At 40.2% G+C, this 22,488-nt stretch overlaps 1 protein-coding gene across 2 annotated transcripts in view; it reads right to left on the reverse strand.

Annotated features, from left to right (window-relative positions):
- Positions 1-22,488, reverse strand: part of PTCHD4 (patched domain containing 4) — an 89,568-nt gene that overhangs the window by 16,093 nt on the left and 50,987 nt on the right. The window contains exon 3 of one of the 2 annotated variants that reach the window (XM_009885298.1): positions 16,834-16,927. The exons of the other annotated variant lie outside the window; for it this stretch is intronic. Coding sequence (XP_009883600.1) covers positions 16,872-16,927 — 56 coding nt within the window. The 3' untranslated portion in view covers positions 16,834-16,871. Of the gene's footprint in view, positions 1-16,833; positions 16,928-22,488 lie in introns of those variants that run through there. 2 annotated transcript variants of the gene reach the window in all.

Below are 22,488 nucleotides of genomic sequence, written 5' to 3' on the forward strand. Positions count from 1 at the left end.
TCATACTTTGGGGATTCATACCTTGGGTGTTATACCAAGACATAGAAGAAGTAAACCGTGCAACCCAATAGGCATCTGTTAAAAATATGTTGCTTTCCCAATTTTGAAGATGGCGTATGACTCCTGCTTTTTCCATAAGGCATAGACTCCTTCCCTTGTTGCCTTTCAGCCTTTTCAAGAGGCAGGGCCGCCACTAAGGAAGGCCTCCTTCCCTGCATGGCTCTGGTTCCCCCCCCAAATCACTGGCCAGAGGACCCTGTGAAGAGCTGCAATTAGACCAACAAGCTCTTTCCCAGTTTTATGGTTCATGGCCTCATCTTCAAGCTGCTTCTCATAAAACCTGGTGAAATGGTTGTAAATAGAGCACAAGATGAGCTTTCTTTTCATGGCAAAACTCCCACAGACATCTGATATGCCCAGTGTTGGCATTAAAAATATGAGTGGGCTGGCTTGTGCGGGACTTAAAAAAAGCCTTTCCCAGTTAGCAGCATTTAGCAGCTCATTAATGTATCTGAAACCTGACCTTTAGCAGTCTGTCCCAGGGGGGTATAATTAAGCTTTCACTTAATTATTATGCTGACTAAACTCACTGTAGGTTTAAAACGAGATATGAGAAACATTTCTGTTTGGGAGGGGTGTCCATTTTGCTAGGGATAGCAGGAGCAGTGAGCCAGCTGGCTGCCCAGTATTATTTTTAATATCCATAATTTCAGATGTGAATAATTTTGCACATGAATGTAGCCTGAATATGTGCTTTCCTAATACCCCAACGAGGAAGAGAGTTCGAAGAGGACTGGAGAGGGAGTGCTTTCTCTGATGAAGCTTTTGTTGTGCATAGGTCCCTACAGAGGTCATTGGAGATTCCTAATCTGCATCCATTCTAATGAATTAAATATTTCTGGGGTTAATTTTCTGTCACGGAGTTGCAGCTGGTGCAATCTAAGCATCGCTATGCTGTTTTACTTCTTTAGCTTCCAAAATCGAATGGCCACATCCAAACCCTAATTTGCACCTGGGAATTACTTGGGAAATTGCCATGGAGAGGGCAATATCATGCCAGGGAGCATGCAAATAAGTTAATACCATACAGACAGTCACAGCCCTGGCCCTGTTCTGTTCTCTAGTAAAGGCTTTATACAAAGGGTGATGCTGCTCTGCCACTGCATGTGCACTAGAATCGCATCAATGCTGAATTCCCCAGCTCTGTTGAGGTACCTAACTTCCATATTTACATCTATAAAAATGGGGAGGGTGCGTGTCTTAGTCCCTTTGTGGGCATGGTGGAAAGTGCAATATGCTAATGCAGTTTATCATTCTTCTGTAGAGACAGCTACACTGGTTGAAAGTACTCAGGGCTGTACTGGTGGGACGGAGAGGGGCTGCCTTACTATATAGGAAATTAGGAAATTAAGAAATTAAGAAATGGCAGAGTTTTTAATGTAATAGGAATTGGGAGATGATCTCTGCCTCTTTTCATCTGCCGTACTGATTCAGCTATCCTTCTTCTCTAAAAGTTTGACAAACGGGAGATTGCCCCTTATAAGAAACCCAGTGCTGTGAAAGAAAAAGGAGGAATTAGGAAACCACTAGATCCAACTCCATCGAACCCTCTGGTTTTAGTGCTTTTGATACACTTTAAAATGTTGCATTGTCAGTCATTGCAACGGGTGTAAGGCAGAGACAACCTGAACCTGGACTGTAGACCATATTTAATTGCTTGGTAGCTATAACTGGGAGATGTAAAAAATCATAGAATCATAGAATGGTTTAGGTTGGAAGGGACCTTGAAGATCATCTTGTTCCTGCCACGGGCAGGGACACCTCCCACCAGACGAGGTTGCTCAAAGCCTCATCCAACCTGGCCTTGAACACCTCCAGGAATGGGGCAGCCACAGCTCCTCTGGGCAACCTGTTCCAGTGCCTCACCACTCTCACAGCAAAACGTTAGTCTGTTACCAAAAGAGGGTTTTGCTTGCTAAGCTCAGAAGAAAGAAAATTATAACTTACACCAGACGCGAGGTGCTGACTGTTCTCAATGAATCACTGATCTCACGGCATGCTTTTTTTTATTACTTTTATGTCAGCAAAGCTTTGTGAGTAGCACTTCGCAATGTGCTCTCAGTACATTGAATTTACTCAGAAAAGCAAATAACAATAAATATAAAACGATCAAACTATATACATAAATCACTGAAATTTAAATGTGGGACATAATGCAAAGTTATCTTTTGTTTTGAAAAGAGATTTTAAGATTGTTTGCCTCCTACAGGAACCTATATATCAGTTTGTTTTAGATGATTGCTTCTGAGAATGTTGCCCATTCATCCAACCTATGACATCGCAAATTGCTGTTTCCTTTCAGTTTTAAAGAACTAAAAGTGATTTCAGATATTGTTATGAACTCTCATTATAAGACCGAGACAGAAATTTGTATAGTTTCAGTCTATATCTCTCAAGCTGATAAATGATTGTTATAATGGTGTTTTCATTCATAAGGCTCCAACTGCACTGTACAAACTTAAAAGATTGCTAAATAAAAACCAGAGCACTGGGGCAAAAGTTAAAAATGTAACAGCAAGGAGTATTAAAATTCATTTTCTTACAACATTATCTGGGGTCTGTAAAATGTACCCCATGTCTTCCGAAGTGTGTTTTTCAAGAGAAGCACTAAGTTACCAAAACAAATGTTTACCCATAAAAAAAATACAATGTAATCTGCATTTTGGAACCTCTTTTTACATACAATCTTATTCTTACATATGTAAAGTTCGTATTAAATATTTTTGCCTTTTAAATGGGAAGGTGAAAGCTTCACATAGCCATGCTCTCCCTGCACACGGAGTTCGGCTGTTCTAGCACCAGATTACTGCAACCCCATGACATTTTCTCAGGATTTGCAGCAGCACCTGGGATTCCTCTAACAGCTCCAGATTCTGGTGTCCGGGGACTGTGCGGGAATCCTGACCCTCAGCTGAGCAAACCAAAGTTTTCTACACTCTTAGTTTGCAAAGAAAGCCCTCAAATTCTGGCACCAGACTACCAGGAGAGCAAAAAACCAGCCACTTATATTTATTTATTTTTCTTTCTTCTCTTCCTGTGTGCCAGTCTCAGAAATGTAAAGCCAGTCTCACAGTGAATTCTCCTACAAAGCTTTCATCCTATTGAACCTTTTTCTGGGCAGTTCAACTGATTTGTACGCACTTCTCATGCTTCTGGATAAATTCCAGTAAAGCTGAATTATCTTCTTTCTAATTAGCAACTCTTTACTGTCTTAAAAGTTACCTATGAAATGTAAGAGGTCTCCTTCTTTTAATGTATCTTTTTTCTTCCCTGAATGTTGATTAAGCAGTAAACCAAATCTCAACTGCTATGATTTCAGTTGGTAATGCCTCACAGAAGCCATATAAAAAGTTTATTAGTTTTATAGGGTACTATTCTCAATGATGGGGATTTACCTTACTGAGTAGAGACCATATGTTTCCTCAGTGCCTCCTTCCAGCGCAAGGCAGAAAAGGAGTTTTTCTCTTACTCTGTCCCATAACGCCCGCCAACTGGCCAGCACACCCATACCAGCCTGGCAGTCACAGGTGCGCTTCTCCAAATCAACCCCATCTGCCCTAGGTGACTCAACACATCACAGGAGGAGAGGGCGAGGCCTGTGGACTAAAGATGGGATTTGGAGAAAGATGTTTGGGAGACATTCCGTGGATGAGCAATAGAAAAAAAGGCCATATTCAAGCTGTTGCAGTCAACACGTTGCTAATTTTGCTGCTGCGACCACTCCTGCTGCTGCCACTGTCATAGGAAAAGAGCTATTGCTGGAGACGACCCTGCCCTGGAAGAGCCGTGATCAGCTCCAGCCTGTGCCACTATGACAGGCTGCAGTGGTGTAGATCATCCCCCTGACCATGGGGTGTCAGGGCTGACCTGTTCTGCTCTCCCAGGCTCCTCATTTCTGCTTCCCTCTTTTCTTCAGGGGTGAGAGAAGACTCACCTGCCCTTGCAGAAGACATGGAGAGTGAATTAAATTGTGACATTTCTGGAAAAACGTATTTACAAGAAACAAGAACATGGCTGAAGGTGATGGTATGGAGATAAATATAACATCTAAGAGAAAGAGCTGGAGCTGTCATCAGGGCTTAATGGACTCAGGAAGACTTTGGAGCACTGTGGGAAAAGGTAGAGAATAGAAAGTACTTGGGGAGGGTGGGACATGAGTAAGCTTAGGAGCATTGTGAGAAGGTGTGGAGCTGACCCAGCAATGCAGGGGTCCACAGTCACAGCTGTCTCTGTGTGCAGTGATGTGAAGCTGTTCTGCTGTGCTTCATGCTGGGATGTCCCAATGCAATAGTCTTCAACTCTTCCTTTCTGCAAACTGCTCCAGAGCAGAGCACATCTTTCCAAACTGGATTGTATCTGACCTAACGTTCGTCTCTTTAGATTTCTGATTATTTGCACTCCAGCTTGCCTCAGTCCTCCAAGCTGTGTCCATAGACAGTGCAATCCACAGTGAATGGAGAACTCAATATGATTACACCTGTGCTGTTACAGAAATGAAATCAGGGATCATTTCCTGGTCTGAAGGCCATCTGCAGGATCTGGTCATAGCCTTAACATTAAATCTCTCTTCTCAGACTGAATGGCTATCTCTAAATCATTCTTGACTCCCAAACTATGTCTAATAGTCAGTTAGAAAAATGGGAGCTGTCCCTGACAAAAAGCATCCCAGGGACTCTGTAACTGTTCAGAGAATGGAGACCCACTGTCCTGCCCTGTCCACCCTTTGGCACTGTGATCTTACTAGCATAGATGCAGCCTGCAGGTCATCTCAAGGATATTCACAGAATCACAGAATGGTTTGGGTTGGAAGGATCCTTGAAGATCATCTAGTTCCAACCACTCTGCCATGGGCAGGGACACCTGCCACCAGACCAGGTTCCTCAAAGCCCATTCCAGCCTGGCCTTGAACACCTCCAGGGATGAGCCATCCACAGCTTCTCTGGGCAACCTGTTCCAGTGTCTCACCACCCTCATAGTAAAGAATTTCTTCCTAATATCTAATGTAAATCTATCCTCTTCCAGTTTAAAATCGTTCCCCGTCATCCTACCACTACATGCCCTTGTAAAAGTCCTTCCCCAGCTCTCCTGTAGGCCCCCTTTAGGTACTGGTAGGCCACAATAAGGTCTCCCCAGAGCCTTCTCTTCTCCAGGCTGAACAACCCCAACTCTCTCAGCCTGTTTTCACAGCAGAAGTGCTCTAGCCCTCTGATCATCTTTGTGGCCCCCCTCTGGACTTTCTCCAACAGGTCCATGTCCTTATGTTGGAGGGTCCACAGCTGGAGGCAGTACTCCAGTTGTGGTCTCACCAGACCAGAGTAGAGGGACAGAATGACCTCCCTCTTTCCTTCTATGTAGAGACCCTGAGCAGATCTCTTTCTCTCAGTTGATCTCTCTCTCTTTGCTGTGTAACTTTAGGTATTTATCTGAGGTGTCTAATCAACTTAAGCTCCCTCTGTAACTTGACAGACAACCTAGCATGTCTTTCTGAAGATCTACAGGTGTCTATCTCCTTCCACTTGCTTAGAGGGAGCTTGCGAAGACAGCTTCAGGTGGAGTCAACTCAGTTCCATCAGGTAGGATGAGTCCAGGTCTGTGTAAATAAAGACCAAGATTATCTCTTAGGAATTGACTCATTTGGTGAGGTAGGGATTTGTTCTGAAATTAAGGAGGTGGCTGGCAAAGCTGGGTTTCCAAACCATGAATTGGTCAGGCAGATCGTCATATTTTGGCCGTTATGTGGTGGAGTTGTTTCTGGGGAGTATTCTGACACCTTATAAAAATATATGCCAATATGAATGGAAAGTTGTTACGGACCTCAGTTATTCCTGTTAGGAGGTCTGCCTCCTCCATGCCAACAGTAGCTAGAAGAGATGCCCTTGCATAGTAAAGAGAGCAAAATCTGATTAGCAGGGAATAAAACCGTGGCATCAGCAGATCACACAAATGTTATGGTTGCAAACTGCCAAGAAGCCTGTTGTCAATTAATTTCCTTGCAAACCATTCTACAGAAAGCTCTTCTTTGCCTTTGGCACCGGCAGAACGATGATGGCAGATTTTATTAGTTCTGGAACAGCAGAATGGGAGGTGCTGTGTCCAAGCAGACTTGCCAGCAGCCCAGATGAAGGCAGGGTGTGCTCATATATCTCCTCTCTATCTGCTTCCTGGGCTTTCAGGTATGAACTGAGTAGAACGGAAAACAAAATGCTCATTCTCACTATTGGCCCTTGTGTCTCCTTTTCTTTTCTCTCTTTCTTTTGGCATATGCAATTGAGTGACCATTCTCAATTACTTTTCACAGATTTTCTTGTTCAGGTGTAACTTCCTTCGCCAGTGTTTACTCACCGGTAGCAGGGTGCTCACTAACATACTGCCACATCCCCTGACATTTGATGACTCCCACTGCAGTGGTTCTTGCCGTGTGGCAGGAAACCCAATCCCAGCCTTGCCGTGCATGATTGCACTTCTTCTATGACCCTCATTTTTGTCTGCAAATGCAAAAAGCTTAACGCTGGTCAGTTAGCCCTGAGCTTGCTTTAAACAGAAGACAAACTTCTGATAGAAATCACGAGTTCTAGTTCAAAAGAACTAACAATCTTAAGTTCTTGGGCTACAAGGGTCAAGCACAGCACACAAACTGTAAAATATGGGTATAGAAGTGTCTGAAGGAAAGGGACCTGTTTTGGCTATTGTTTCACTTATTATAGAATCATAGAATAGTCTAGGTTGGAAAAGACCTTTAAGATCATCAAGTCCAACCATCAGCCTAACACTGCCAAAACCACCACTAAATGATGTCCCTCAGCACCACGTTTCTGCATCTTTTAAATAGCTCCGGGGATGGCGACTCCACCACTTCCCTGGGCAGCCTGTTCCAATGCTTGATAACTCTTTCAGTAAAAAAATTTTTGCTAATATCGATCCTAAACTTTCCCTGGCACAACTTGAGGCCATTTCCTCTTGTCCTATCACTTGTTACTTGGGAGAAGAGACCAATCCCCACCTCTCTTCCCCCTCCTTTCAGGTAATTGTAGAGAGCAATAAGGTCTCCCCCCAGCCTCTTTTTCTCCAGGCTAAACAACCCCGGTTAACGTCAGCTGCTCCTCATAAGACTTGTGCTCCAGACCCTTCATCAGCTTCATTGCCCTCCTCTGGACACACTCCAGCACCTCAATGTCTGTCTTGTAGTGAAGGGCCCAAAACTAAACACAGTGTTCAAGGTGGGGCCTCACCAGTGCCAAGTACAGGGGAACAATCACTGCCCTCGTTCTGCTGGCCACACTAATTCTGATACAGGCCAGGATGCCATTGGCCTTCTTGGCCACCTGGTCACACTTGCTGGCTCACATTCAGCCACCTGTTGACCAACACCTCCAGGTCCTTCTCCACCAGACAGTTTTCCAACCACTCCTCCCCAAGCCTGTAGTGCTGCATGGGGTTGCTGTCACCCAAGTGCTGGACCCGGAGCTTGGCCTTGTTCAACCTCATACCATTGGCCTCAGCGCATCAATCCAGACTGTCCAGACCCCTCTGTAGAGCCATCCTACCCTGAAGCATAACAACACTCCTGCCCAACCTGGTGTCATCTGCAAACTTACTGAGGGTGCACTCGATCCCCTTGTCCAGGTCATTGATAAAGATATTAAAGAGAACTGGCCCCAGTACTGAGCCCTGGGGAACACCACTTGTGACCGGACGCCAACTGGATTTAACTCCATTCACCACCACTCTTTGTGCTCAGCCATGTAGCCATTTTTTTAGTTTTTGTTAGCTTTAGCTAGGGAGCTTGTTCACCCAGTAAATTGCTCCACAAATGCTATCCCTTGAAGAAAGACCTTGGAGACATATTCTAACCTGCACAGGCACAGTTTGACTTGAATGTCTACTTGAAGGTGCAGCTAACCAGAATAAGCTAGCTGCCAACCTTTTTATTGTGGCTATACTTAGCAATTTATATCACTGGTCCTGAAGTATCCCATCATGTCTCAATAATCTTTCTCATCCACCTCTTATTTTCTACTAATGAAGACGAATTACTTTAGCCTTGTTGGTAAATATTCAGCATCCAAAAGAGTGTTTTAGGCTTGTTTGAGAGTAGATTTAGAACAATGATGAAGCTTGGTGGGAAAATTTTTCTGTCCTTATTCTTTCAGGTTCAATTCAGCCTGAATTGTTTACATTAAATTCCATTTGCGGTCTTGCACCATAAAGGTTGGTTTTAATTTGCTATAATTTTATAGAGTACAAATGTAACCAACTAATGTTTTCTGTAGAAACGCATAGTACTTTTCTCTCCTGTTCTTAGGAGTTGGCTTTAAAAGTGCCTTTTAAATGAATAAACCAAGTGAGATGAGACAAAGTGAGAGAACAGAGAATGCCTGTCTTGTTTGGGGATTATGTCACTCATCTGGGACTGAATCCAGTGACATCTCAATTCAATCACTGATTCAACAAATATTGTCCAGGCAGACTAATGGTGCCTAGATAGGCACCATCTCACCCCCAATGCTCCTATTGCATGGTGATGCAGAGACTGTGTTGGACTGTGAACCAAATGGGCGCTGATGCTCTCAGGCAGAGAGGGGAATTAACCCTGGATCTGGATCTAAGCAAGTGTAGGCACTCTTCTGCTGACACGAAGGGGATACTTCTCATCATTTGTTAATACAGTTTTTCTTTGCTTTTTTTTTCTCTCAAGAGTCTAAAAATGTGCTTTAATTCAGGCCGAATTTAACATTTGGTGTCGAAGTAAATTTATTTCAACATTTTAGCAAGAAAAGGATGGAGAGTTAAATGCAAGTTTTTCAGACTGAGACTTCCCACCTTGAACCTGAATTTTACAAATGCATGAAGAAGTTGTCCTATAGAAAATCCTTAGGTGCTTAAATGTAATTTGATAGACTTAAAGAAACTTTGAAAAGAACTTCAATTAAATATTTAGAGGACTTCAAGAAGAACCTAGACATTTCTCTGTCAGAGAACAGCCTCAGTAAACACTAACTTTCACATGAATTTTAGATGCTTTAATACATGTAGTCCTACTCAAACATCTTACATGCTCAACTTGTTCATGTTCATTTTTCAGTCCATAATTAAATAAAACAGGAAACAACCAGCCCGATGTTTCCTCAGTTCCCACCCCCAGCTGTTTTCTTTGCAAGGTTGTATGTGGTATGCCCTGATATTTCTTGTTTACTCTTCAAAGACACTAAGACAAAGATAGGCACCTGGGCTTCCTCTTTAGGTTTAAAAAAAAAAAAAAAAAAAATTAATTGGATCTTAAAATAGATGGGATGGATTGTCCTCTGGGGACACTCGCCTCACATGACTGACAACTGACGGAGTCTAGAAACCTAATTTTCAGACTGGTAACTGTAGGTGAGACAACAGAGATTTTAGGCACCCCTAACATTAAAAAGGCAATTAAAAATGTATGTAAACATCTACACTGACTGGTAGACATCTAAGTCATTTCTCCATCTACCTCAAAGGCATTTTTAAAAATCCCGCCATGTGTGCATAGCATTGACATAATTAACATATGTCAATTTTCCCTTAGACACTTTTGAAATTTGATTAATGCTCAGCCTCACAAATGTTACCCTACCAATTTTCCTAAGAACTATTTTAAACTGAAAAAGCTGAGAAAATACTGACAGTCTACATACTGAGAAAGATGAGTGCACCAAGCTTATTTAGTATTTACACGTCTTTCTAGCTGCTGAAATCTTTACTGGAAGCCAATTTATAATTCAGTGCATGTTTCATGACATATTATGATTAAGGATCCATACTGAAAAGTCCACCATGATAGTACTGGGAAAAAAAATAATAGTTGAACACACAAAATTTACCATTTAGACATTTAACTTATAGCACCTTTAGCAGAAATGCATTAAGAGTGAAGCCTTAGGCTTTCAAAAGTATTAGTCAATAATTTTCATATTAAATCCTAAAACTTTGGAACTTCGCAAGTCATTTTACTGAAGGCTTCTATTTGCTTTAAAAGGGCTTTTGCATTTAGTGTTGTTTCCATAACTCAAGAGCCTGATCCATATCACTTTTACATCAGTGTCATTTAATGATCACTGCATTCTGAGTACCAGGGCAATTGTTGCGGAAATCAGGCTGATAGCATCGATGCAGCATGTGATTAACTGAGAAATACTGACCATGATAGACAGATGTAGAACTGTGATTCAAGAAGGGGCGTCCCTCAGGGATGTGAGTGAGTAATTTCTCATGGTGGCAATACTTCCATCACAAATTCTGGTACATATGCCTCATATCATTCTTGCCAAGGTATGGGAATTACTGCAGAGTGTCAATTAACAATATGACATTTTCCTAGAAAATGTACCACACATTAAACAGAGGCATTTGCCACATGCAAGACGTAAAGAGCACATGAAGAGCGACTAATTATTTGGCATCTATTATTTATGGGAAAATGAAAATAAATACAAGAATCACTAAATAAATTGCTTTATATGTTTTTACATTAAACTTAATGCTTCTACTCTATCAGGGAAGGATATTAGATTGGCTGGATTTGACCTGTTCTTGACAAATACATGTTAGCTGTTTCTTATCACCTTATTATCCTGCCAGTGTTTGCAAAGTGATTGTTCAACAATCTTCTTCTATATCTTTGTGACTTTCACAGTTAAGTTGCCCAGTCTATAAGTTTCTGAATCCTTTTTTTTTTTTCTGTTGCTATTTAATGATAAGTATTATCTTTGCCCTAATCCCATCCTCTGGGGCCTGCCCTGGCCTCAGCAAGTTCTAAGAGAATAATTGTTAAAGTTTACAAGATTATTTCAGATAGTTTCTTGAACGTTTGGAAAATAAATTTCATCAGGCTCTGCTGGCTTGAAGACATTTATCTTACCTGACACTATAGGCTACCCAAAATCACTAGAAAATTGATTCAGATGCCTAAACATAAGTGTCCAGGATTTGCATATTCAAGATATCCAAAGATCATTGACAGGATTCATACTTTTAGAAAATTGAACTGATTCCTGAAAATGGAATTTATTTGTTGATTTATACACCCACAGAAAGGATTCAGACCCAGACTCAGCTACATAAATTTCAGTATCTGCAGTGTAAGTATGCACCTGGGAGGTGAATATCAATGGTGTCATCACAGGCAGTGGAAGCCCTTTTAATAGTCAGTGAAATCTGTAAAAATATTCAGCACATTCTGAAGTGGACAAGTACATTCGCAACTGAAAAGCTCTCTTGACTATGTTTGTTTACTGGTGATAAAATCCAGTTGTGCAAATATAGACATCCACCGACATTTCAGATACTTTTGAGCACCTGAGAAAAGTAGGGCAGAATTACACAGGGCCTCTTCATGTCCTTTTGATTCGGCAGCTGGAGACCAGACAGAACATGTCCAGGGCTTCTTAAACACCATGGGATACCTGCATTTAAGCAGCTGAATCCCACCTTTCACCTCTGTTGATACAACTGGAACCAAGAAAGACTTATCTTGATTTAAGAGCCCCTGGATAAGCATCTTACACTATTAAAGATGTCCTAGGGTAGACAGCCTGGTGGGTTTCTACCTGTAATTCAAGAAAATTATTAGTTTCCCATAAGTCTCTAAAGTGATGTCCCTTAGCATCATTCAAGCAGCAGCAGACATCATTAAGTAACTGAATCAACTTCTGTTGCACAAGATATGTAGATCTACTATTTCTAACAAAAATTCCTTTCTCCTTTTTTTTTTCATTTTCAAAAGTAATTTTTACTGTAATACTATTCCTTTCTAGAGAAAGCTTATCTTTTGCAACAATCCTACTCTTCCACTTACCTAAAATTAAGGTCATGCTAGGGAAAGCCTGGTGGTAATCATCCAGGTCTTGTCTGTTGTTCCCCAAGAACCCAAGCTGGCTTTTAATCACCTTGGCACCCTCTTTGAAAGGCTATATTTTCAGATTGATCTAGATATTTTGTTAGTGTTATAGTTGGTGACATTCTTATTCCACCTGTTCCCACTGAGATCAAGAGTGAGTTGTCAGGACATACCCATTGTTAGACTGGACCACTCGCTACCCATCTACCAATGTGTAGTATTGTGGAACTCCAGATTTACCCTCCTCTTGACTTAAAAGACAAGCTGTAAGCTTAGCTCTGTGTTGTTGTGACTGCTTCATGTTGTTATATAAAGTGATTAGAAATAAGCTCTGTAGTCATTTTCTGTTCTTTTGGTCTGCTTTGACTTCAGTTATTTGACAGTGATCACTTTAACGCCTGTTTCTCATTGATTGTACCTACTATATTCACATATACTTAGGTTATCCAGCAAATACTCCCCTTTATCAGCACCAGCTGTCACTCATTCTCACTATATTATGACCTTAATTCGTAGCTTCCAAATCTCTTTTTATATTTTATTGAAAATGGAGACAAGATAACTCAGAGTGGATCCAACATGCACTGAGGTATTTTTTTTGCCACTGTCTCTATTGAAGTGTGCTACAGGTTATTAAAACACAAATTCTTAAAGCTGGGATATAAAGTAATTTTCAGTGGGTACCTCTATAGCAGCACATTGAACAATGCCCTGGAATGGGCACTTCAAATCTTTTTGCCATATTTCTGATTGCCAGAGAGGTCTCTGGCATGGGTTTTGTCTAGGCCAAGTAGCAATCTCACAAACAGTTCCCAGGCACAGTTTAGGATGTGTTATAGGCCAAGAACCATTCCCAATAGCAAATCTGGACATGGCCACTCTCTTTTGAAGGCTAGGAGAATTGAAACATATGGATGTTGTCACATAATGCCAGCTGGTCTCCAGGATAAAGAATAACCAGTGGCACAGTCTTGGTAACTGGAATGGATACAGCCAGTGCTTCCAGTGGTTATTAGATGCGTAAGTACTTAAAAGAATGGGAATGCAAGCTACAAATTATTTTCTTCCTTGCTACATATAGATTCTGCTTAGAATCAAAGAGACTCTATTTTCTTCCTTGGAATTTCATGCATTTACATCTGGGGTGGGGTTCATCTGAACACATGTAACTCTGAGCTAGCTGTTCAGACACTCTCCTTAGTCCATGAAAGAGCAATGTTTTCAGGGGACAATTCATTTCAGTCTAGGAGGGCTTCTAAATCAGGGTAGACGAATTAGGACCCAGCAGTGCATATTTCATCCCATTGATTGCAAAGGGAACCTATGATGTCTTGCTCAGGGAACAAGCTCAGACAGCTGTACTGTGGGTAGCTAAAGTCATGACAGATGAAGGCCACCCTTTATTTCTTCTGGCTTCTTTGAGTTTCATGATTCCATTTTTGCCTTCTAGTTTAGTTTTTACAAAGCTTTTACGGCTTAGCAAGAGTTAAACTGTGTCTGTGTCCAGTTCTGGGCTCCCCTGTGTCCAGTTCTGGGCTCCCCAGTTCAAGAAAGACAGGGAACTGCTGGAGAGGGTCCAGCAAAGGGCAACGAAGATGAATAGGGGACTGGAGCACCTTTCTTATGAGGAAAGGCTGAGGGACTTGGGTCTCTTTAGTCTAGAGAAAAGAAGATTGAGGGGGGATCTTATTAATACATACAAATACTTAATGGGAGGATGCCAGGGGGATGGGAGCAGTCTTTTTTCAGTGGCGCCCAGTGATAGGACGAGGGGTAATGGGCATAAACTTGAACATAGGAAGTTCCATCTTAACATGAGGAGGAACTTCTTTACTTTGAGGGTGGCAGAGCACTGGAACAGGCTGCCCAGAGAGGTGGTGGAGTCTCCCACTCTGGAGATATTCAAAACCCACCTGGACGCTGTCCTGTGCAACGTGCTGTAGGTGACCCTGCTCTGGCAGGGGGGTTGGACTAGATGATCTCCAAAGGTCCCTTCCAACCCTAACCATTCTGTGAATTCTGTGAATTCTGTGAATTCTGTGAATTCTGTGAAACCAAATAGAATAAGCTCAAGATCAGTCTGTTGTATTTCTGGTTTTCTGTGATAATACATGTTTTATTCTGTGTAATTTCTTTTTAGTCTCCATTTAAAAAAAAAAAAGGCAAAAAAAAACAAAAAAAACCCAACCAAAACCAAACAAACAAAAAACAAAATGAAAAAAAAGCCATCCTTCATCTAGTTACCTTATTTCTTTTCTGTTTGTCTAGTTTTACACTTTGCGTAGGAATGATGATCGATGTACATCCTATCTGTTCTCCTTCAGGATTTTCCCTCCAACTATTTACTGTCTCAATTATTTAATGTTTCAGAGTCTGCCTAACAATTCTAAAGCCTTTCCAAATTATCCTTTTCTGTAGATGAAGACCAAAGAGCTATAACATACTAATAAACTTCTCTTTGGAGTAGTAAATTCAATCATGTATTAATAAACACTCACTCTCAATTCACTCCTTGCCTTTAAGCTCTTGAATATTTCTCCCCTATTAGTCAACAGACTCCCAAACTGTCTCAATTCAATTGCTTGTTCAGACTGTCAGAATAAATAATTAACACAGTTCAGTAATTCTGTACTAACCTTTTCTCCCTGTAACTGATTTGTAGAGGTGCCTTATGAATAAAAAAGCCTCTGAGCTTTCCTAAATCTCCTAAGGTGCACAGGAACTTAACCCTCACCTTGTCCGTGGGATAAGATATCCAAACATTTTTGAGGTTCTGGGTTTTTGTTATATTCAACTATCTTTCCTGGATTGAGTGACATTTTCTCTCTGACTTGAAGGGTTAGAGAAGATGTTTCTTTTATTCATGTATTTTGCTTGCATGTTGCCGGATGAGCAAACAATAAACAGCTTTGCAAACTTGGACACGGCCCCTTGGCAGCATTTAAAAAACAAGTGAACTCTTCTGCGAAGAGGCTGCAGTATTCTGCAATGGATAAATTTGTCAGTTATCCTTTAAAATAGAGGGGGAAAATGCAAATCTCATCCAATACATGACTTTGCTTCCTCTGGTTCATTTTCCCGTTTTCTCGCCTTTTTCTCCTCCATTGTTGGCCATGATTCTTCTCCAATGTCAATAAATGGTCTCTGTGATTGCTCCCATCCAGCTATCATGGTCTGGCAATGAAATTCTATGTAACTCCTGCACGGGATACCAGACAACCTCACATCCCCTTTCTAGTTCTCCAACATCAGATATTCCTCTACAGCAGAAGCCCCATATAAAGTTCTCTCTGTCGGGTGAAACTTTCCAACTTACACATCGTGTATTCCACCATTTATCAGACAGGTATTAAGAATCCTGGAAAGTTTTCAGCCCCAGACCTGGAACAAGAGTGAATTGTTTCAACAGTTGTTGAATTGTTGGGATTATTTAGCCATCAGGAAGCATTCACAGAAATAAAATCCTTCCTGGAAGATCCCACTTGGAGTATTAGCTTTGTTATCAGGGCTACGATAAGAGATGACATTGGAGATGCATTTATGTAATCTCTGTGTGTAAATGTAATACTTAGGAAGAGGAAAACATGTAATGTGAATATATGAGAATGACTAGACAAAGCACTAAGAGCAGAAGTAGATAAAGTAGATAAGAAGTTAATATTGACAGCGGTAGCTGTCAAGTAGGAAATACAGGTAAGTGTAGTTGGTTGGGTTTTTTTATCTTGTCACGCTCTGGTTTATGCCATATGAAATCACTGTGGTTCTTTTGTTTCCAGAAGACTGGAATGATCCAAATGCTCACTGGTTTATGGGGACTATCTGAACATGTTTGGAAGTCACTCTCAACAGCATTAGCAGGTAACAAGTTTCATAAGTGATGTTTCTTTAGCCAATCCACTCATAGGTAATGTTCCCCACTGCCACATGTTTTTCTCTACAATTGCAGCCCAGGGAAAATTAATACCTTAGGCCTATCTTTTTCCTCAAAAGCGAAGGAAGAACATCTTCCTCCACATTTTTTCCCCTGGATCTTACTGTTCACCTTGCGGAATTAATTTTCTTACTGCAATACGTTCTTAGAAAAAATAGAATAAGGATAAGCTGTCAGTGCAAGTAGAAGTTCTTAGTGCAACATGACAATATTTTTTTTTTTTTAAAGTATTCTCTGTCTTATAATAGGAACAGCATCCATCTTAACTAACATGTCTGGAAGTCAAGTTTTTCAATCAATGTTCAGCAAGCATTTTCTGTGAGGTCAGCAAACATTGGCAGAGTCTTGCACACATCAGGAAGAACAAAAAGAGTAAATATAAATGGAAAAGTTTGATTCGGAAAACGGGTTTTTCTTGATTTGTAACTGTGCAAAAGAAGAGATCAAAGAATGTTATTTTTCTTCTTCTATCTTTCCAAAGATGAGGTGGAGATATGAAGGAACAATAATTTTTCACATCTACAAACATTTACTTTGATCTAAACATGTAGTTCAGCTTGGAGACAAATTTACAGCATCTTACAGTGGTTGTGTGCTTTAATATGAGTTCAGATCACAAAAGGTCACAAATTTAGTAGAGGGGTTGGAGTTTGAGAGAAGGAGAGGTTACAAAGGATATCCTACCAATACCATGATACTACCCTCTGTATCCATTGTGTCATGTGAGGCAGGCAAAGCTTTGGAGTCTCTCTTTTGCTTTTCCCTTTTCCCACTCTGTTGGATCAGATTGCCAACACTTTTTTTTTTTTTTTTTTAAAGAGGGGATAAGGAAGCCCCAAAGCATTTTCTTTCAGATGCCAGCAAAACATACTGCAAACGTTAATAAAACTGGATTTGGAAAACACACTTTTTAGATTTAAACATCTTTTTATTTCACTGTGTGTTTTTCCAGAAAAACAGATCTAGTTGTACTGGGCAAGAAGGTGTAAATTGGAAACTAAAGCAGGATAGCACTCATATCAATCCATTTTTCTTTCTGATGAGGTTACATTCTTGCACAATGAAGTGTCCTAAATTCAGAAAGAACTCAAATTACCATGAGATACCATTTTTAACAATGGACCATTAACTTTGAAAAGCCATTTGGCAGTAAATGTATTTTACTAAGATGTTGTCCAGAGACATCTGTCAGGATTAGAAATGCATTAGCGTAGGTCCTTTATAGCTCAAAGACTATAATATGTTATTTGAAGAGATTCAAACGCGGGGGAAGGAAGAAGTTATCTTCTATGACATTCATCTAAACAAAAATCTAATCGCAAAATAGCGAAGAGTATTCAGCTGCAGTGTTGTGGTAGTGGCACCAGTAATGCTATCAGTTCAGAAATGTGAGGGCGTAGAGAACACGAAGAGCCTGAAGCGTGAAGAAATATCAGCCCACTTTCTTTTCTTACGCAAGATATCTAAACAGATGTAGGTGAACACAGTAGATCTGCTTCCACAAAATTAGCTACACACCCACAGCAAATCTCATTCAGAATAAGACTGCACAGTATTTCAAGATGCTGTGCTTATAGAGGACAGTTCAGAATGTCAGAGTCAGTGGGAAAAAACAAGTTATTTTCTATCAGAAAGCTCATCTTTTGGTTAAGATTTTCAAGGGATGTCTTATTTTTTTTTACTATTTCCAGTTTTAGGTAGCTGGAACTTTTAATCAGATCCAGATAATGAGAAACCACCAGATGTCTAGCAGTCTAAATGTGTTGCTTTTTGCCTAAAAACAAGTGTTTGCTGAAAAGCAGAGTCAATGGTTTTCTTTTGTTTTTGTCAAACAAGTATTACCCCGGGGGCAAAGCATGCACTTTCAAGTAGAAATTCTTTTAGCTGAGAATGCTTTTAACAAATTATTTTCTGATCAGCTACGCTTTAGAAAGAAAAAGTGAGGAAACATAAAGGCAAATCCCCCAAACTGGCTTGCATAACCATAATGAAGCATGACTTTATGTCACACTTCCTCAGCTACTGCCTTGCGGTATCAGAGAACCTAGAAGTGTCTGGAAATGGAGATGTCTCTATTGCAGTAACAGATAAGTCCATACTGAAGATAACATTATGGGCACCAAGGGTGGTTGGGAGTTATCTTCCCTATCTTCAGCCAAGGGGAAAGGAATCTAGTCCAAAACGATCACCTCTGCTCCTTCTTTGGTCACTGGGGAGAGAAAGGAGACCCGCCAGGTACCTAAGATAGGTACCTGTTTCTACTAGGAAATATTAGGAAGTGATTTGATTATAATAATTATGGCTTATTTATTTTAAAATAATAGCCAAAGACTTAATGTGTTAGTCATTACACAGGATACAAAGAGATTTTTCTCTCAAGTTCCCCATCCTCTTACCTGTAATAACTGATCTTCTTAAAGAGATTAATCTTTCAAAAAACGCTTTATGAAGACTGATGTGTGGGTGAATTTTTTAAGTATCGCAAAGCTTGCAGTACAGAGTCTGAGAAAAAATAAATATACATAGTGTGTGTTTCAAGACAGAGCTTTGTAAATGCTTGGATGTGAAACAAAAGTGCCTTTCTCAAGGTGTTGCAACAGAGCTTTGAAATTCCATGTACATTGTTCGCCATGTACCATTATCACCTGATCTTCCCCATCTTTCAGGGGGCTGTCCAGACCTGCTGACTAAGAGTTCAGAACATAATAGTGAAGTAACTAAAGCTCTCAGGGAAAAAAGGAAGGAATTTAAATTCTTTTTTTGAGTAGAAAAGGAAGTTAGTTAAAACGACCTTAAACACAGAGCCACAAGCCAAGTCTGCATAATAAACAGGTTATTCTAAAACACCACTACAACTTTAAGTTTCCCATTCTGAGCGCCTGTGAAGTGTGACATTACCTAAATATACTGCACATCATAAACTGTGAACATCACTCTAGACTCTAGGCTGTGATTCAGGAAAGCATCCCATTCAGGAAAATACTTAAGCATGTGCTTAAGTGATCGGATTTAAATGCATGTTTAAAGCTAAGCGTGAACAGAGATGGAGTTATGTCTGCGCTTAAATACTTTTCTGAATTGCCAACTCAATTATACTGTCTTAAACTCAAGTATATCTGCTAGAATTTCTTACATTACTTTGGATTCGCTCCTATATAAATGAGCTCCATTGTTTCAGCATCATTTTATTCAAAGTAGATCTCTAGTCATCTAAGAAGTTACACCAAGGATGAGGCTGTCCTGATGGAAATTAGGGAAGGGCTGATTTATTTTTTTTTGTCACAGCTCTTAGGAAATATAAATATTCTGTCAGTTTTAGCAGTCCTCTACAGAATTCTTCAAGCATGCCTATGGTGGAAAACGGAGGTAAAAACAGTCATAAGAAACATCCTAGAAGAGACCAAAATGATTTTCAAGCACATTTAAAATGTTTGGGGTTTGTTTTGTTTTAAAGACCCCTGATAATAAAAATAGTCAGTATATAGGTTGGCTGTTGGAAAAAAGTCTTCTTTTGTTTTTTAAATGCATTGGATTTAGCTTGCTTATGAAATGTTTGTTATGTTTCCTGTTCTTCTTTTGAGCCCACAGGGATTTTTCAACCTCGTTAAAATGTGCCATCTGCTAGAGAAATCCGTTATAAAATTACAACAACATAAATTTATGTGCCTGCTTTATTCTTAGGAGAAACATCAACACCTTAAAGTTTAAAGAAAGTAGCATGTTTTTAAACAGCGGCTTTCTCAAATTTTCTTTCTTCAATTATCAAAATATACAAATAAGACAAGTTCTCGCTAGCATTAAATAGAGAGAAAATAATTTCCCTTGTGATCCAACTAAGTTTATATGATTACTCCTGTCCCACTTCCCAGTCCAGAAAAAGTGGGCCCTCTTGATCCCTCAAAGTATCCAGTATGGCATAAATGTTAAAAAAAACCCAAACAAACAAACAAACAAAAAAAAACAACAACAAAAAAAGAAAAACAGAATAAAAAGTGCAGATGTAGATATTCTCAACTGCATAAAAGATTGCACCTTTACTAATATTGTTATTTGATTATATGATAGCCAAAGGCTTGTGTTCTTTTGCATTAAGAAAGACATTTTGCAGAAGCATGGCTCTTGCAGGACCACAGATGTGTCAAGGTATATTTTATTCCATTGCATTTATACACTCTTCCACAAGAGAGAAATAACACCAGATTCACCACAGGGTATTAGAGAACATAAGCCTACAGACTTAACTGGAAGTATTCCTGTTCACGTCAGTCAAACAGCTAATCCATAATTTTTTTTTCCTTTTGGCAAAAATGGGCAACAAAGAAATAGATTAAAGTGATAAATCATGGACTATTCCCTGGTGGTGGTGAATGATGCTGGATGCAATTATCACAGAAGTCTACTGCAAAGCTTAGATGAGATTTTGCTCTCATATTATAGCTTCCCAGTCTCCAGCTTCATTGCTCACAGTTGTACACATGATTCGGGAATTCAAAAATAGAGCAGGTTTTGGAGACACCAGAGAATAAGAGATCGTCTTCAGTTTAGCAGGATGGTGGGAGCTCTCTGTCTTTGTAAAGGAGACCACGTCTTTTCAACCTGTTTTATCTTAACCTTACCTGACTGCCTCTCAAAAATGCCATCAGCAAAAGTCCTCAGAATTGTTTTCATGGACAGAAGAAATCACAATGAAAATTGGTATGAAAATAACAATCTAATAACAAAAAGAAAGACAAGATGCAGATACTTGTGTAAGTACTGATGGAGTAATGGTTACTGCTGAAAAAAGACCAGATCAAGCAGGTATTTTTCATATTGATGGTTTCAAAGAAAGGCTCATCCAGTTTAGGTCAGCAACAGCCTAAGGGGTGGGGAGGGTACAACATCTCTATATCTTCTACATGGAATATGTAGAATATTCAGTTTTAGATGCTGCTGCCTGGCTTCATCCCACCTAATTTTAGGCGATTAAGAGGTACCTACACTAGTAGTTGCACCAGGAGCCTCAGGGTGCATCAGAGAAAGGTGTTGAATAGATGATATGATGCATTTCCAGGAAACTAACTATGAGTTGAAGAAAGGGGTCTAATTCAGAGGCAGTTCCTCGCAACTGAATAGGGCTCACATCAAATTCAGTGGAGTTAAGGTGAGTAACAAAGCAAGTAGGATGAGAGTGTCTTGTCTTTCATTCTTTCCTTGCTTTATGTAGTTGGTTCCAGATATGCAACAATTTCCTCCTGGAAGCGAGGTCATGTCAGAAAATCACAATGGTCTCTGTGGTTATTTTGTCCTACAAAGAATTTTACTTGAAAACTGCCAGTGTCAGCTGCTTTTCCCCATGGAAGAAGGATCTCTTAGCACAGAAAAATGCAATGTGGCAATAAACCCTTCATAAAACCCCCAGCCCTCAGCAAACCTGAAATAATCCTCTCCCGCTTCTTGGGAGTGGAGCATGTGCCATTACTGTATCAGGAGACCTTCAACCCTCATCTGCCAAGGCTGTGAAATTCACTTGGTTTAATCGGCCCAGAGAGCATGTTCCTACTTTGTCAGACCTCAGATTCAGCTGCAGAAAAAATTGCAAGGCTCTCACAAATGAAACAAGACACTTTAATTCTATCCTCAGAAATACAAACATGTATTTATACACTTACTTCTATTTTAAGATCATTTTCCCATCTCATTGGATAGAGTAACTAAATGCCAGTCTAATTAGGGAATTTAAAATTTTGACATCTAGTTGCACTAAGTGTACTAAGTTTATGGCAATTAGAGAGGAATTGCATTATTTTGCTCTCAAGCAGAGCTTAAGCTCAGGGATGCCCGGACTATTATTCCCAGAGGTGACTTTTACAGTGATTTTAAGATGCCAGAGGATGACGTTACTCTGAAAAGAAAAAGATGAGGAGAGGAGAGAAGAGGAGAGGAGAGGAGAGGAGAGGAGAGGAGAGGAGAGGAGAGGAGAGGAGAGGATTTAAGGGATGAATTTATGTTCTTTTTTGTTCTCATGTATCTGTTTCCTGAAAGTAAGTTTCAGCAGCTGTTTCCTTATTAAATTCTGGAACTGTCAGTTTTTCTACTTCCTGTTTTTTTCTGTGTAATTTTCCAGCTTTGTGGTTAGAAAACAGAGCCCACCAATACTTGGTAGCGATGCCACCCTGATTCAGATATGGGCACAGTGCTGACACGTGCTTGTGTCTGTGAGCCTGTGCTGTGTGAAGCAGTGGGCTCCATCAGTGCATCACCCAGGGCTGTAAATAATGCTCAGGGAAGAATGCTTGGGTAAAACAGCAGACCTCAATTCATTGTAAGCTTCACTGGACTGAGACTGATTTATATGAGCTCTACCACACATTTGTGTGCTACTTTGAGCTGGAAATTTTAGCCTAATCAAACTGGAAACTTTTATATTGTTTCTCAAGAGCATCAGAACTTAAAATAGGAAGGAAAGTATAGAAACATTGCTGCAGAATTTGAGGTCACAATGTTGTATTATGTTTTCTGAGCTATGATAATAATAAATTGATAGTGAAATCTGTTGGGTTACATTTTCCTTTTTGTCATGATCTAGCTTTACTTCATTGTCTTTCTGGCAACTAGGCAATTCAGATCAAAATCTCAAAAGTGTCCACAG

Source organism: Charadrius vociferus, unplaced genomic scaffold (assembly GCF_000708025.1).
Source record: "Charadrius vociferus isolate BGI_N301 unplaced genomic scaffold, ASM70802v2 scaffold173, whole genome shotgun sequence".
Classification (NCBI taxonomy): Eukaryota; Metazoa; Chordata; class Aves; order Charadriiformes; family Charadriidae; genus Charadrius; species Charadrius vociferus.